At 45.2% G+C, this 15,196-nt stretch overlaps 1 protein-coding gene across 3 annotated transcripts in view; it reads right to left on the reverse strand.

Moving 5' to 3' along the window:
• Positions 1 to 15,196, reverse strand: part of vipas39 (VPS33B interacting protein, apical-basolateral polarity regulator, spe-39 homolog) — a 45,133-nt gene that overhangs the window by 862 nt on the left and 29,075 nt on the right. For all 3 annotated transcript variants that reach the window (XM_038773950.1, XM_038773928.1, XM_038773939.1), the window contains 8 exons: positions 13,917 to 13,990; positions 11,581 to 11,656; positions 9,602 to 9,736; positions 6,893 to 6,934; positions 6,183 to 6,272; positions 3,504 to 3,590; positions 2,205 to 2,294; positions 131 to 235 (listed from right to left, as the gene is read on the reverse strand). In XM_038773950.1, the coding sequence (XP_038629878.1) occupies positions 131 to 235; positions 2,205 to 2,294; positions 3,504 to 3,590; positions 6,183 to 6,272; positions 6,893 to 6,934; positions 9,602 to 9,736; positions 11,581 to 11,656; positions 13,917 to 13,990 (699 nt within the window). The remainder of the gene's footprint in view (positions 1 to 130; positions 236 to 2,204; positions 2,295 to 3,503; positions 3,591 to 6,182; positions 6,273 to 6,892; positions 6,935 to 9,601; positions 9,737 to 11,580; positions 11,657 to 13,916; positions 13,991 to 15,196) is intronic.

Below are 15,196 nucleotides of genomic sequence, written 5' to 3' on the forward strand. Positions count from 1 at the left end.
AGCAATCCGGAGACCCCGTTGCAGGCTAACATAGTCACTCTTGGCCAGAAGATTTAAGTCAACCGTCACAAATGCTTTAAACATTGCAGCCCAGCACTAGCTAAAATTTAACACTTTGTTTTCAACTTACAGAGTTGCTCAGGATATAGTCTATCTTCCGGTGTTCTTGCGAGTTTGTCTCCAGTTTGTCTCTGTACTGAACCAGCTGCTGTCGGTCTTTGAGATCCCTGTAGGTCTAAATTAGGAGCAAAAGATCTCAACTGATATTTATATCTTCAATTTAAACAACATCTGAAGTCATTGTCACTACCACCATCTTCGCTCATCTTTCTTGAGGGTCTGATTTTGCCCTGCTTTTTATAAGTCCACACTCCCTCTATCCTAAACCAATCCTCCCAGCTCAACCATTTGGGCAGCACGGTAGCATAGTGGTTAGCACAATGGCTTCACAGCTCCAGGGTCTCAGGTTCGAATTCCTGGCTTGGGTCACTGTCTGTGCGAAGTCTGCATGTTCTCCCTGTGTGCACGTGGGTTTTCTCCTGGTGCTCCGGTTTCCTCCCACAGTCCAAAGATGTGCAGGTTAGGTGGATTGGCCATGCTAAATTGCTCTTAGTGTCCAAAATTGCTCTTAGTGTTGGGTGGGGTTACTGGGTTATGGGGATAGGGTGTGTAGCCATCTGGGATGGCCACTTTCAGAACACAAAATGGATGCTCACAGAGACTCTAGGGAAATGTGGACAATACTAAACGATAAACAGGCACAGAGCCTGAATGTATAGTTGGGAAGCAGTTACCAGTTATCGAAACTCTGGGTCGATTAGCATATTGATGGCCCATCTCCGAGGAACAAAGGACTAACACTCAGGTAGTTGATACTGCCGCAGATATCCCGGCGCCAGTACCCCAACCGAAAGACACAAACAAAGCAAGGCCAATGGCCACCTAAGACACGCCCAGCCATCAGGGCGCCCACCCCTTTATTGGTTAAGATCGATAACAATGATCGAGAAGCTGCCCAATTAATTGGGGCCAAGTTTAAGGCCCGCCTGAAAGCGCGCGAAGCCCCTCCAAGTATAAGAAGGACCCCCCCCCCCCCCCCCCCCCGAGAGATTCGCTCTCTTGGATTTGGCTCACAGACGGAGAGACCCATCCACCAGCATTACCAGAAGCAAGTAAGTCCAAGGTCAACGCTCGCTACCAGATGGACGACCTTAGCTGTTCTCCTGTATCTCTTTGAACCCAACAGCCTCAGATCCGAACAACGGCCAATGTTCCTCTGACTAAGTGGGCACCCAAAGTTAAGTATAGGCGTTAGCGTTAGAGATAGTTTAGTTTGTAGTACTGTTGTGCATGAGTAGATCTTACTGTATGTGTAAATAAATAGTATTGACTTTGAACTAACTAACTGGTGTATTAGCTCTTTGATCGGTATTCGGTTTGAACCTTGTGGCGGTAACGAGAGATACTTGGCGACTCTGAAAGTAAACATAATTAGGATTAAGGAAGGCGATCGTATTGACTGCTATATTTATAGCAAGTAAACAGAGCAACAGGTGGAGGTATGGGCTTGGGTAGGGTGCTCTTTCCAAGAGCCGGTGCAGACTCGATGGGCCAAATGGCCTCATTCTGCACTGTAAATTCTATGATTCTCAGGTCTCTGGCAATGAGATTCGGAATGGCACTGTGTACCTCGTGTTGCCCTATTACGTATTTTCTTTTGATGTACTAAATGATCTGTTTGACTGCACACAGAAAAACACTTTTCACTGTACCTCGGTACACGTGACAATAAACATATCCAATCCAATTGGTTCAGGGGAATCAGGACAATTTATGCCTTTGCCACCATAAACAAGCTGCTTGGGAACAGAAAGTGCAAAAAAGAAAATCCCGTTGCTCGGGGCGGGGGGGAAATCGGTTGGGAGGGGGTGATGAGGATCGGTTGCAGGGGGTGGGGAGTGAGGATCGGTTTTATGGGGGGGGAAAAGAGGGATGAGGGTCGGTTGGGGAAGGGGTGTCCAAGAGGATATCTAGCCGAGTTGATCCATACCATTTCTGATATGAAACACATTTGGCTGTTTATGAACCCTCTCCTGAGTGTTAAATGCAAAAAATGGCCACTCTGCATGAAACTGCACTATCTGTTCTTTTTGGCCCGAAGCTCCTCTCTATTGCAGCAGAAATAAATCCACACTCATACTTACATCAATCACAATGTTATGGCACTTGTACTTTGTGGCAAGGTTCAACTTCAGTTCTGTGCTGTCCACTAAAGCAACATATTCCTGAATAACCTGTAGAAAGGTATTACAATACGGTATGAAATACCATTGGTCATTGGCAAAAGAATCGGAGGCGGCATGAGGAAGCATTTTCTTTTAAAACGCAGTGAGTTGTGATCTGGAATGCATTCACTGCAGAGCAAGCAGATTCAATAGTAACTTTCAAAAAGGAATTTGTATAAATACTTACGGGGCTATGGCGAAACAGCAAGCAATTGAGGCCAATTGGATAACTCCAGCAAACAAAAAAGAAAGGCTCGATGGGCCAAATGGCCCCCTTCTCTTTCCATGGAACATCCTGGGCTGGATTCTCCGCCCCGCCACGCCACTTTTCAGCCTCGACTCGCCGGATGGATTCTCCGTTACGCTGGCCGGTCAATGGGGTTTCCCATTGTGGGGCAGCCCCACGCCGTCGGGAAACCCCTGGGCGCCGGCAAAACGGAGAATCCTGCCCCCTTTCTTTTTAGAGAGGCGCGATGTGTTGCAGGAACCCACACATCCCACAGATTAACTGTTTTACAGTCTTCAAATCCCACTGCTGACATCCCAGTCCCATCACCTGGTGTCAGGGAAGTTTTGACCCAGTGGCAAAAAACTACCTCCGATGTAATATTTATTTGCCACAAAAGATAGCAGTAGCGAGTTAATACTGACTTTTCCCAACATCAAACAGCCCTGGGTCAGATTTGTCATGACTAAGTTGCAAAGTGTAGTGTCCTCTACTGTACCCAAAACAAAATGCACAAAACTCCTCCCAGCGTTAATAATTTAATTTCCCCCAGGAGTCATTGCAACATCCCAAATGGTTTCGGCCAAGACAAAAAAGACATTTGTAGCAGTGATAACTTTCTGAACCCCAAAACACAATGGTATTATATTCTTACATGATATTATCTTATAACCCATACCTAAGTCACCGACACAATAAATCACTGAAAAATAAGCGACACTTAGGCCGACGTGGGGCAGCAAGGGAAGTTAATTTGAAGCTCAAGAGAATGGCAATGCACAGAATGAGCCTAATTGACCTATCATGGGATTGTAACAGTTGCCAGCCCCAACTTATACATGGGTACTGGTCCATTCTGTTGCACCAAGAGCATACTGAAGGATTGTTGTTGTTCTTGTGCCTCTCCTCGATTTGTGGCCTGTTTTATTCCTACTCAAAGGAGGAGGATGGAGAAAATTTCTTCTCAACAGTATCAGAAACTAGCATCTTACCTCAACTGGAGCATTGTTTTTATGCAAGATGTCCACAACTCTATGAAATCCAATGGGGGCTTTCTTCTTGGTGTATCCTAACCAATTCTAAAATCAAAACAGAAGGCAATGATATGTCATCTATTTAAAAGGAGAAAGGCGATTCAAATGGAATGTTTTCAAAATTCATTTGCGGGGTTGGGGGGGAGGAGAGAAGAATGCTGAAATCACCATCAAGACCAACATTTATTGTCCATCTCTAATCACCCTTGAGTCGTTGGCAGTGAGCCATCTTCCTGAGTATAAATGACTGGCTTGGGAGACCACTTCAGGGGAGCCCAACCACATAGTTGTGGGTCTCGAGTCACAAACAGGCTTGGCCGGCTAAGGATAGACATCAGGGAACCAGATGGGTTTTTATGGCAATCTGGTACTTACATGGTCACGATTACTGACATTAGCTTTTTATTCCAGACTCAATTGAATTAAAATTCCCCAGCTACTGTGGTGGGGTGTGAACCTGTCTGCCTGGATCAGTGGTCCAAGCCTTTGAACGGGTAACAAAACAAGTGTTCTATCATACCCCAGGATTTGAATGACCACATTAATAACTTGTGGCAAAATAAAGCTCGAGAGAAAAAAAACTTCTCAATTCTTGACAAAGATGAAATGATGCGGGTAATATATAATTCATTTGGAGAGGATACAGAAGCGATTTACTAGGTAGGATGTTGCCTGGTATGGAGGGCAATAGCTATGAGGAGAGGTCAGATAAACTCGGTCTGTTCTCATTGGAACTACAGAGGTTGAGAGGCGACCTGATAGAGGTCTACAAGATTATGAGTGGCATGGACAGAGTGGATAGTCAGATGCTCTTTCCTCGGGTAGGAGAGTCAAGAGTCAAGCACTAGGAGACATAGGTTTAAAGTGCGTGGGGAAAAGTTTAGAACAGATGTGCGAGGTAAGTTTTTTTACACAGAGGGTGGTAAATATATGGAATACGCTGCCTGGGGAGGTGTATTGGAGGGGAGGGGTTACTGTTTTTCTCTGTTGTGATAAAAATTTGTTGTTGAAAACTTGAATAAAAATTATTCCAAAAAAAAAGGAAAGACAAAACAGCAAGCGACAGTCTGATGGCAAGCTAAGGCCCAAAACCAAATTGTAAACAAATGCCTACAAACATGTGCCTCGGCCATATTGGGGAATGTAGAATATGTATGCCGGTTAAAGGGGGCGGCCACAGTTGTTATTATGAAGATGCTTACCTGTAAATATACATGTCAATTTTTGCGTGTTTTTTTTTCTAATAATTTGTAATTTGTTGGATATAAAATATGAAAACTCAATAAAAAACATTTCCAAAAAAAATAAATTACTTCACTTCATTTACTTGGGCCCAGCTGGTAGTGCACTCACCTCAGAGTCACAAGGTTCCAGGTTCAAGTCCCAATCCAGGACCCCTGCACAAAAATCAAGACTGACACGCCAGTGCACTGCCAAGAGAGTGCTGCACTGTTAGAGATGCCATTTTTCAGATGAGATGTTAATTTGAGGTCTCATCTGCCCTCTTTGATGGGCATGAAAGATCCCACGATACTCAGAGGAGAAGGGGAATTCTCTCTGGTATCCTGTTCAATATTTATCGCTCAATCATAGAAACTAGCCATTATCATATTGTTGTTTTTTTGTTTTTTTTAAATAAATTTAGAGTACCCAATTAATTTTTTCCAATTAAGGGGCAATTTAGGGTGGCCAATCCACCTATCCTGCACATCTTTTGGGTTGTGGGGGCGAAACCCACGCAAACACGGGGAGAATGTGCAAACTCCACACAGCATGGGGCAGCACGGTGGCTAGCATCAATGCTTCACAGCTCCAGGGTCCCAGGTTCGGTTCCCGGCTGGGTCACTGTCTGTGCGGAGTCTGCACGTCCTCCCCGTGTGTGCGTGGGTTTCCTCCGGGTGCTCCGGTTTCCTCCCACAGTCCAAAGATGTGCGGGTTAGGTGGATTGGCCATGCTAAAATTGCCCGTAGTGTCCAAAAAAGTAAGGTTAAGGGGGAGTTGTTGGGTTACGGGTATAGGGTGGATACGCGAGTTTGAGCAGGGTGATCATTACTCGGCACAACATCGAGGGCCGAAGGGCCTGTTCTGTGCTGTACTGTTCTCAATTCTCAACTGTTCTGAAGACAGTGACCCAGGGCCGGGATCGAACCTGGGACCTCGGCGCCATGAGGCTGCAGGGCTAATCCACTGCGCCACTGCGCTGCCCATCATATTGTTGTTTGTGGGAGCCTGCTGAGCTTAAATTTGAGCCGCATTGGTTCCTACATTACAACAGTGACAATACTGTAAACGTTCAGTTCTGATAAAAGGTCAACAACGTCAAACATTAACTCTGTCCCTGTCTTCACGGATGCTGCCAGACCTGTTCAGTGTTTCCAGAATGTTCTGTTTATACTTCAAAAGTACTTAACTCAACAGTGCTCTTGAGGGATTCCCTGGCCATGAAAGATGCTATTTAAATGCAAGATTTTTTTCTTTATGAACATCTAACACCATTCAATAACAAGAAAGTAAAGCTATAAAACCTGGTATTTCACCAACAAACACATCAGTGGGTTAAAATATTACAGAACACATGCTGCTGTAATTATAGACTGATATTGATACATGCATGTGAACTTCATACAAATAAGTTACCTTAGTGGTAAATAGAGTGTCAACGTCTTTCCAAGCCTTCAGCTTGGCACGAGCTGCAAGCGTAGTGAGTAAGTACTGCTTGTCTGAAATCTAAAACAGAATCAGAATCAATATTTTCTATTAAAATACAAATACACATGCACAATGTCACCTCACTAAAAAAGGACAAAAATCAAATAATTGTTTTTTTCCCCCTCTCCACATCTCTTGTGAAACCATTCAGACCATTTTGAAAGTTGCCTTTATTAACATTTCTTGATCACCTAATCTGGGCTGGGATTCCAACTCGCGATGCCCCCAAGTTTGCATTCGTACATGTGATAAATGGGTTCTCCCCTCTACCCAAGGCTCAAAAATAGAGGTTACCACAACTGGAGGAGAATGTATCGCACAACGGAGCGTCAGCCTAAATTATCTGGAGTGGGGCTTCAACCCACAACCGTCCGGCTCATCGCAGGGAGTGTTATCACTGAGGAAGCAGACAATAAAAATGGCGATTTCCCATCCAAGAGAAGTGGCACTGACCTCACACATATTAAATGGAGTAGGGCTGGGAGAATTTCTGAGCATTTTCTCCCCACAGATTAAACCAGGAAGATGGAATCAGTGACAAGCTAGGTTGTACAGTGAAATACAAGCACTTGTTGGGACTTGTGTATTTTGCTCCATGAATGCTTTCTTATGCTCAACTGTGAAGGTGCAGCACTTACTTTGAACGTTGTTTTCAAATTGGCTGGGCTGCTGAATGTTCCCTGTGAAGAAACAAAATGAGAACAAGATTAGAATCAACAAGTATTTAATTTCTAAATGAGTGCCAGAACGATTTAGGAGATAATGATACACGTTCCACCACACTCCCTACCCCAACCACCATGGTGGTGACACCAACAACGGTGCTCTCACCTCCCCATCTCTGTCCATTATAACAACCCTGTCAATTTACATAATCTGGTCATGAACTGTAACCTTATTCGATATTAGGTGTAGTCCAGCTGATGTTATTGCAACCGATTTAACAATGTTTGATCCTGCAACAAAGTTATTTCAATTAATTTCTTTTTTTAAAAATCAAGGGCAATTTAGCGTGGCCAATTCACCTAGCCTGCACATCTTTGAGTTGTGGGGGCGAGACCTAGGCAGACATGGGGTGAATGTGCAAACTCCACACGGACAGTGACCTGTGCCGGGATCAAATCCGGTCGGGTCCTTGGCGCCCTGAGGCAGCAGTGCTAACCACTGCACCACCGTGCTGCCCAATTTCAATTTATTGTATCTACCCAAGTATGTCAGGTACTTTAAAAATATTAAAGTTTATGATGGTATTTGTTGGTGCGTTAGTAAAGTGGCAATAGTTTTGTGTTTCTGTGCCTGGTTTAATTCTCAGGTAAAAGGAAATGAGCTAACTTACTCACTGGTGTGCAGCATTCCAATTGCGATCGGAGTGGTTTGCGCAACGTCTTGAGATGTAGCAACGTTGGCAAGACTGTGTTTATTGCTGGTCACTAATTACCCATAGAAGTTGCTGGTGGAACTTCCCTTCGAATTGCTGCAGTCCTTGTGGCGATGAAGCTCCACAATGGTGTGTTGAGATTCAGGGATATTGACCAAGAAATGATGACATATGTCCAAGTAAGGAAGCAGGCGGTAACAGGGGTTCCTACAATGTTCTACTTGTCCTTTTCAGTGGCAGTGTCACTGGGTCTGGTCTGGTAACAAACTATATTGTAAATCAGGTCAAAGTTTTGATCAAGCTTAAAGGTGGAAGGCAAAACTCCAACCCTATCTCTGACATGGAGTTGAAGGGAAGGGGTTATAAATTAAGCTGATACTTTTCGATCAATGATACTTTATTGATTTACCACTCACTACAAACACTGTGTGTCACTCTGCCATTCGGAATGAATAGTTTTATTTCTACAAGCATTTATTTTACAGAGAGGTTGTGGCTATTTTACATTTATTTATTTATTTAAATAAATTTAGAGAACCCAATTCATTTTCTCCAATTGAGGGGCAATTTAGCCTGGCCAATCCACCTACCCTGCACATCTTTGGGTTGTGGGGGCGAAACCCACGCAAACACAGGGGGAATGTGCAAACTCCACACGGACAGTGACCCAGAGCCGGGATCGAACCTGGGACCTCGGCGCCGTGAGGCAGCAGGGCTAACCCGCTGCGCCACCGTGCTGCCCTATTTTACATTTATGATCCAAATGTGTGCCTGCACTGGTGGAATTGAAAATAGCGTCTCTTCCTCAGGGTGGTTGTGTAATTGGTCAAAATATGACAAAGCCAGTTTGAGGAGCTTGGAGGAGAAATTTGGGTTGGTAAGGGGAAATGATTTTAGATACCTACAGTTGCGGGACTTTGTTCGTAGACAGGTCCCATCTTTCCCACGCCTCCCGCCAATGGGGATCCTCGACAGAATAGTCTCTAGGAGGGAAGAAGGGGAGGGCAGAGTCTCGGGTATATATAAGGTGCTTATGAGGGAGGAAGGGTCCCAGACAGAGGAACTGAAACTTAAATGGGAGGAGGAGCTAGGCGGGGAAATGGAGGATGGGCTGTGGGCAGAGGCCCTGAGTAGGGTAAATTCGACCGCAACATGTGCTAGGCTCGGGCTGATCCAATTTAAGGTCGTTCACCAGGCCCATATGACGGTGGCTCGGATGAGCAAATTTTTCGGGATAGAGGACAAATGCGCTAGGTGCGCGGGAGGACCAGCGAACCATGTTCACATGTTTTGGGCATGCCCTGAGCTGAGGGGGTACTGGGAGGGATTTGCGGGGGTCATGTCCCAGGTGCTAAAAACAAGGGTGGTGATGAGTCCAGGGGTGGCAATTTTTGGGGTTTCGGAAGACGCGGGCGTCCAGGGGGAGAAAGAGGCCGATGTTTTGGCCTTTGCTTCCCTGATAGCCCAGCGACGAATATTATTGGCGTGGAGGGACTCAAAGCCCCCGAAGACTGAGTGGTGGCTTGCGGACATGTCGAGTTTCCTGGGGATGGAAAAAATTAAGTTCGCCTTGAGGGGATCTGTGCAGGGGTTCACCCGGAGGTGGCAACCATTTATTGACTTCTTTGCGGGAGAGTGAGCGTCAGCAGGGGGGGTGGGGGGGTTGGGGGGGGGGGGGGGGGGTAGAGTAGAGTAGGAGGGAAAATATGGCGGGTAGTACCGGTGGGAGGGGAGCGGGCTTGTGCAATATGTTACGATGGAAGTATTGAAAGTACGTGGGTGTTTGCACATTTTTGCCTTTTTTACTTTCTTTCTGATGATGTCTGTAACTGTTTATAAAGCCAAAAACTACCTCAATAAAATTGTTTATTTTTAAAAAAATATGACAAAGCCATCTTATGCTATCAGCCTTGCTATCATTAACACACGTGCACAGACATACATGTACAAACAAGAAACAGTGACTCACTTCAGATTCCCCGTAATGATAAAAGCAGGAGTAATAAAGTGTTGTGACCAGTGGCATGTGAAGGATGGAGGCCTTCCTGGGGTGTTTCCTGAAAACCTCCATTTGTCCAGATGCCTCAATGCGTTTGTCGTTCTCCTGAAAACCACAAAACAAAAAAGGGTGACTCCCGATTCCCAAACCGATTTATCACTAATACACTCACGGTTACACTGTGGTTCAGATACCAATAAAGTTGAGACACAAAGCTGCTCCCCCTTTTTGCAGTTTAAAGGAATGGCAGTTGCTGTTCATTACGCTGACAGCTATCCACAAACGTTTGTGGGTTTTGGAGTGGAGACTCTCTATCATCAGGACTCTGATCCTGCGCAGCCCCCTCTCAAGAGATTTGTGGCATGTTAGTGTAGAGAAAGCAACAGCGAGGCAGCACGGTGTCGCAGTGGTTAGCACTGCTGCCTACGGCACTGAGGACCCGGATTCGATTCCGGACCTGGGTCACTGTCCGTGTGGAGTTTGCACATTCTCCCCGTGTTTGCGTGGGTGTCACCCCCACAACCCAAAGATGTGCAGGGTAGGTGGATTGGCCACACTAAATTGCCCCTTCATTGAAAAAAATAATTGGGTACTCTAAATTTCTTTTTTTTTTAAATCATGTATGAAAAGCAAAATAAAACGAGAGATTAAGAGATGGGAATAAGAGAGAGGGGATTAAGAGATGTGGAAAAAAAGTTAAAATTAAATGTATTTTTAAAAACCTCCAACACAAATTAAACTCTGAAGGACTGTATTTCCACACTTATGAAGTTACATTTTTAGGGCTGGAGAGTTTGTCTGACATTACGTATCATGCCGCAAAAATTCACTTTCACCTGAATGTATCTTTTTTTGCCACGTTTAGTCTAACTAGGGTCAAGTACTGCAACTTCACGTCCTTACATTAATTTCAATGTTGAAGAGTTACAGTGAGCGCAGAGCAGCAGGGAAACCCAGACTGTAACTTACAAATTTAACTGTAATAATAATAGCTTATTGTCACAAGTAGGCTTCAACGAAGTTACTGTGAAAAGCCCCTAGTCACCACATTCTGGCGCCTGATCGAGGAGGCCGGTACAGGAATTGAACCCGTGCTGCTGGCCTCGTTCTGCATTACAAGCCAACTGTTCAGCCCACTGTGCTAAACCAGAATATGCACGTGCACATTCTGGAAATCAGTGTCTGTTTTATCAGAAATAATGGTAACTGCTGATATTTTCAAAGCAAAATCCAGACCATTGAAGTAAAACTCTTTTGCGTCTTATTCTTTCCTGGGATGTGGATGTCGCTGACAAGGCCAGCATTTGTTGTCCATCTCTAATTGCCCTTTAATTTACTGGGCCATTCCAGAGGGCAGTTCAGAGTCAGCCACGTTGCTGTGGGTCTGGAGTCACATGTAGGCCATACCCTGTAAGGAGGCGACATTTCCTCCCCCCAAAAGAAATTAGCGAATCAGATGGGTTTTCCAACAATAGATGATAGTTGTCATGGTCATCACTACTGCGCCTTGCTTTATGTTCTGGACTTATTAATTGAATTTAAATTCCACCAGCTGCTATGTGCTCTGTCAGGATTTGAATCCATGTCCCCAGAACATTAACCTGGTCCGTCAGATTACTAGTCCAATACCTTCATACCTCCGACGTGCTTACGAATTAGGAGTAGGCCATTCGGCCCCTCGAGTCTGCTTCATTATTCAATAGATCGTGGATTATCTGACTGGCCTCAACTCCACAATATGCCAGCCCCCAATAATCTTGGACTCCGTTAGTCAAGAATCTATCTACCGCTGCCTTTAAAAATGTTCACTGACCCTGCCTCTACCACTCTCTGGGGAAGAGAGTTCCAAAGGTTCACAACCTCTGAACTAATGGTGGGTACAGGATACGGCAACCAAACTGAAACAAAATTAAATTCAGGAAGAAAAATGAAAGTGAAATATTTCTTACCTCGATAATGATCTGTCTGTCCAGCAGTGTGTAGTGGTCCCTGACAAATGTGGCATCATCGTAAGCAAATGGAAGTCTAAAAAGAAAAGCGTGGAGATACAGTCATGTGGAATGCCTGTTTCAACATTTCAACAATCAGCATCCCCAAGGACTTAAAGTAAAGCAACCGCCCAGTGCAAGACAGACAAAACTGTTGATTTGCAGAGAGAACACTTCTACATCCCAATTCTCCTACAATGACATAAATTTGAGAGTATTCAAAACTAAAAAAAAAAAGAACTGCATTTATATCGTGCCCGATCGCGTCTTTCTGATTCCCTCCAGTCCTGTCTTGATGCCCGGATGTGTTATGTTTGGGTTCTTGTCACATCCAGATTACCGTCAGCTCGGAATGTACAGTCAGGTAGATCAAATAGTCAGAAATATTCTTAAAATGCTTCACACACATTACTCAAAGTGAAGGGAGCTACTCCCAAGGTCAGCTCAAAAACAAATCACAAGGCTCACATTGATCTGCTCCTTGGCATCACATACTAATCAGTATGTTTGTCAGTGATTGCTGGAGTGAAGACACCACCAAGGGCACTGTGTATTAGTGCGCCACATGGCACAGCCGCCCAGTGGTTAGCACCGGGAATTGACCTGGGTTCAATTCCGACGTTGGGTGACTGTCTGTGTGGACTTTGCACGTTCTCCCCGTGTCTGCGTGGGTTTCCTCCGGGTGCTCCCGTTTCCTCCCGCAGTCCAAAGATGTGCAGGTTAGGTGGATTGGTCATGCTAAATTGCCCTCGTCCAAAGATGTGTCGATTAGGTTACGAGGTTGCAAGGATGGGGCGGGGGAGTGGACATGAGTGGGGTGCTCTTTCGGAGTGTGGGGGCAGACGCAATGGGCCTCCTTCTGCACTGTAGAGATTCTATTTAAGGATAGGGCACAGAAGGCTATTCAGTCCAGAGTGTTCATCCATTTCTACATTCCATTACTTGAGTCCTGGGTAGAAATGAAGCTTATGTTTTGGACTAAGTTGCTCACTGGATCCGCTTGCTCGACTAACACCAGATATTCAGTCTATCAGATGTACCTGACTGTACATTCCGAGCTGACAATTATCTGGATATGGCATGGACCCAAACATAACACATCAGACATCAATACAAGACTGGAAGGAATCAGAAATAAGACATTCTTCATATGATCCACATGGTCCCAGATTTAATTCCTGATAAACACTGAGTTAGCAGATCTCAGCCTGTATCTGTAGAAGGATGACGGTGGTTGCTCGCCCAGGCTATGGAAGAGAGAAAACAAACACAGCCAAGGTTGCAATGGCTTACATTTCTATAGTGTCTTTCTTTTTAAATTTAGAATACCCAATTCATTTTCTTCCAATTAAGGGGCAGTTTTAGCGTGACCTATCCACCTACCAGACAAATCTTTGGATTCTGGGGGTGAGACCCACTCAAACACAGGGAGAATGGGCAAACTCCACATGGACAGTGACCCAGAGCCGGGATCGAACCTGGGACCTCGGCGCCGTGAGGCAGTAGTGCTAACCACTGTGCACCGTGCTGCCCCTCTATTGTCTTTAACGGTGGTGCACTAATTATCACTGTTGCCTCACGTTGTCGAGGACAATCGCTCCACGTTCGATCCCAGCTCCGGGTCACTGTCCGTGTGGAGATGGCACATTCTCCCAGTGTCTGCGTAGGTTCCACCTCCACAACCCAAAGATAGTGCAGGGTAGGTGAATTGGCCATGCTAAATTGCCGCTTACTTGGAAAAAAACAATTGGGTACTCTAAATTTATATTTTTTTAAATGCCCCAAGTGAGTTCACAGGAGCGTTCTCACAAAATTTGACACCGAGCCACATCGGAGGTATTTGGACAAGTGACTAGATCTTTAGTCAGATGTAGCTTTCAAAGGAGCGTTTTAAAGAAAGGTTTAGAGAGCGAATTTTGCCAATGGTGGTATGATTATAATTAGGGATGTGCAAGAGACCCGATTTTGAAGAGTGCAGAAGGTTGTAGAAAGGCAGAAGCTGCTGGAAAGTGGGCAGGTGTGAAAGTCGGGATTGCAACTGGGCTCAGTCGCAGTGTGCTCGAAACAGCCTGCGGACACAGACCGCCTCGACGAGCACAAAGAATAGGAGCTTGGGGCAGGCACTGGGATGACACAGAGCCCAAGGCCACATCACAGCAAGGAATCGACCGACATCTGCAGGAAAAGATAGAGAAAGCAGAAGATAGAAACATTTGGGTTGGAATCATTAGACATTACAAGCACAGATCGCCTAGCTCCCATTCAGCTACTTTCACACATCTCTTCAGGACACTCACCCAGTGCAGTTTTTTAAATATTCTGTTTTTTTCACTTGGCTTTTGATACTCAGATGATCCTTGTACTGCAAGAGCTGTAACAAAAAAATAAACAATTCTACAAAATCACCTTGCTGAGGTACAACAGCTGAGTCTTAGTATATTTTGGGACATCCCTTGTGCAGTTGCTTCACACAATACAAGAAAAATCGTTTGCCATCAATTTAACAACCTCTCACAATCCAAACCACTCTTATGGCGACAAGGGAACAATGTAAATGCTGGAATTCGGCAACAATGGAAGATGCTCTATTAACAAGAGGGTGAAAGGTTATTGGGGGTAGGCAGGAAGGTGGGGTTGAAGTTACAAGCAGATTGGCCATGATCGTGTTGAACGGCGCAGCAGACTCGAGGGGCCCCGAGAGACCTACTCCTAATTCTTTTTTTTAAATTTAGAGTACCCATTTAATTTTTTCCAATGAAGGGGCAATTTAGCGTGGTCAATCCACCTACCCTGCACGTTTATGGGTTGTGGGGGTGAAACCCACGCAAACATGGGGAGAATGTGCAAACTCTACACGGACAGTGACCCAGAGCCGGGATCGAACCTGGGACCTCGGTGCCGTGAGGCAGCAGGGCTAACCCACTGCGCCACCATGCCGCCCACCTACTCCTAATTCAAAAGCACGACATGCACCAAAGAGGGTACAAAGAAGTTAATGTTTTGGCTTTAAATCATAATGTTTCATCAGTTCTAATGAATGATCCAGATGTAAAACATTCACCCAAATTTTGTCCCCTCAGAAGCTGATGGATCTGTTATGTATTCTTCGGATTCTGTTTCTACCCCAAGGCTTTTGCAGACACCACCCCTCTGCCCCCCTCCCACAGACCCCTACCCCGCATACCACCCGCAATTGATGACATTCTGTGGGTGGTACTCGAATGTCACATCTATCTGACTTCCGCAACAGTGGGCGTTTTGAAAGGTAATGTAGTCAATCCTTGCTGGGTAAGCGGGTAAGAGATCAGATTGGGCCAGATGTTTTTGAGTTCTAAAATTAAAGGATTAATGGGACAACACTGAATTATACCCAGGCCACCTATGGGATGGGATTAAATGCAGAGGACAGTCAGTGTGAACCCCTCCATAATCACACCTCCTTGCCTGGGATTCATTTGCAACCCACACCCAAGGAGATGGCCGCTTCCCCTCTGCCATGTTGATCCATTAAATTACACAGTCACTGGTTTTAAGTGGGGAAACTTCATTCAGAAACATTACACCAAAGCAGCAGAGG

The sequence above is a fragment of the Scyliorhinus canicula genome, chromosome 2 (assembly GCF_902713615.1).
Source record: "Scyliorhinus canicula chromosome 2, sScyCan1.1, whole genome shotgun sequence".
Classification (NCBI taxonomy): domain Eukaryota; kingdom Metazoa; phylum Chordata; class Chondrichthyes; order Carcharhiniformes; family Scyliorhinidae; genus Scyliorhinus; species Scyliorhinus canicula.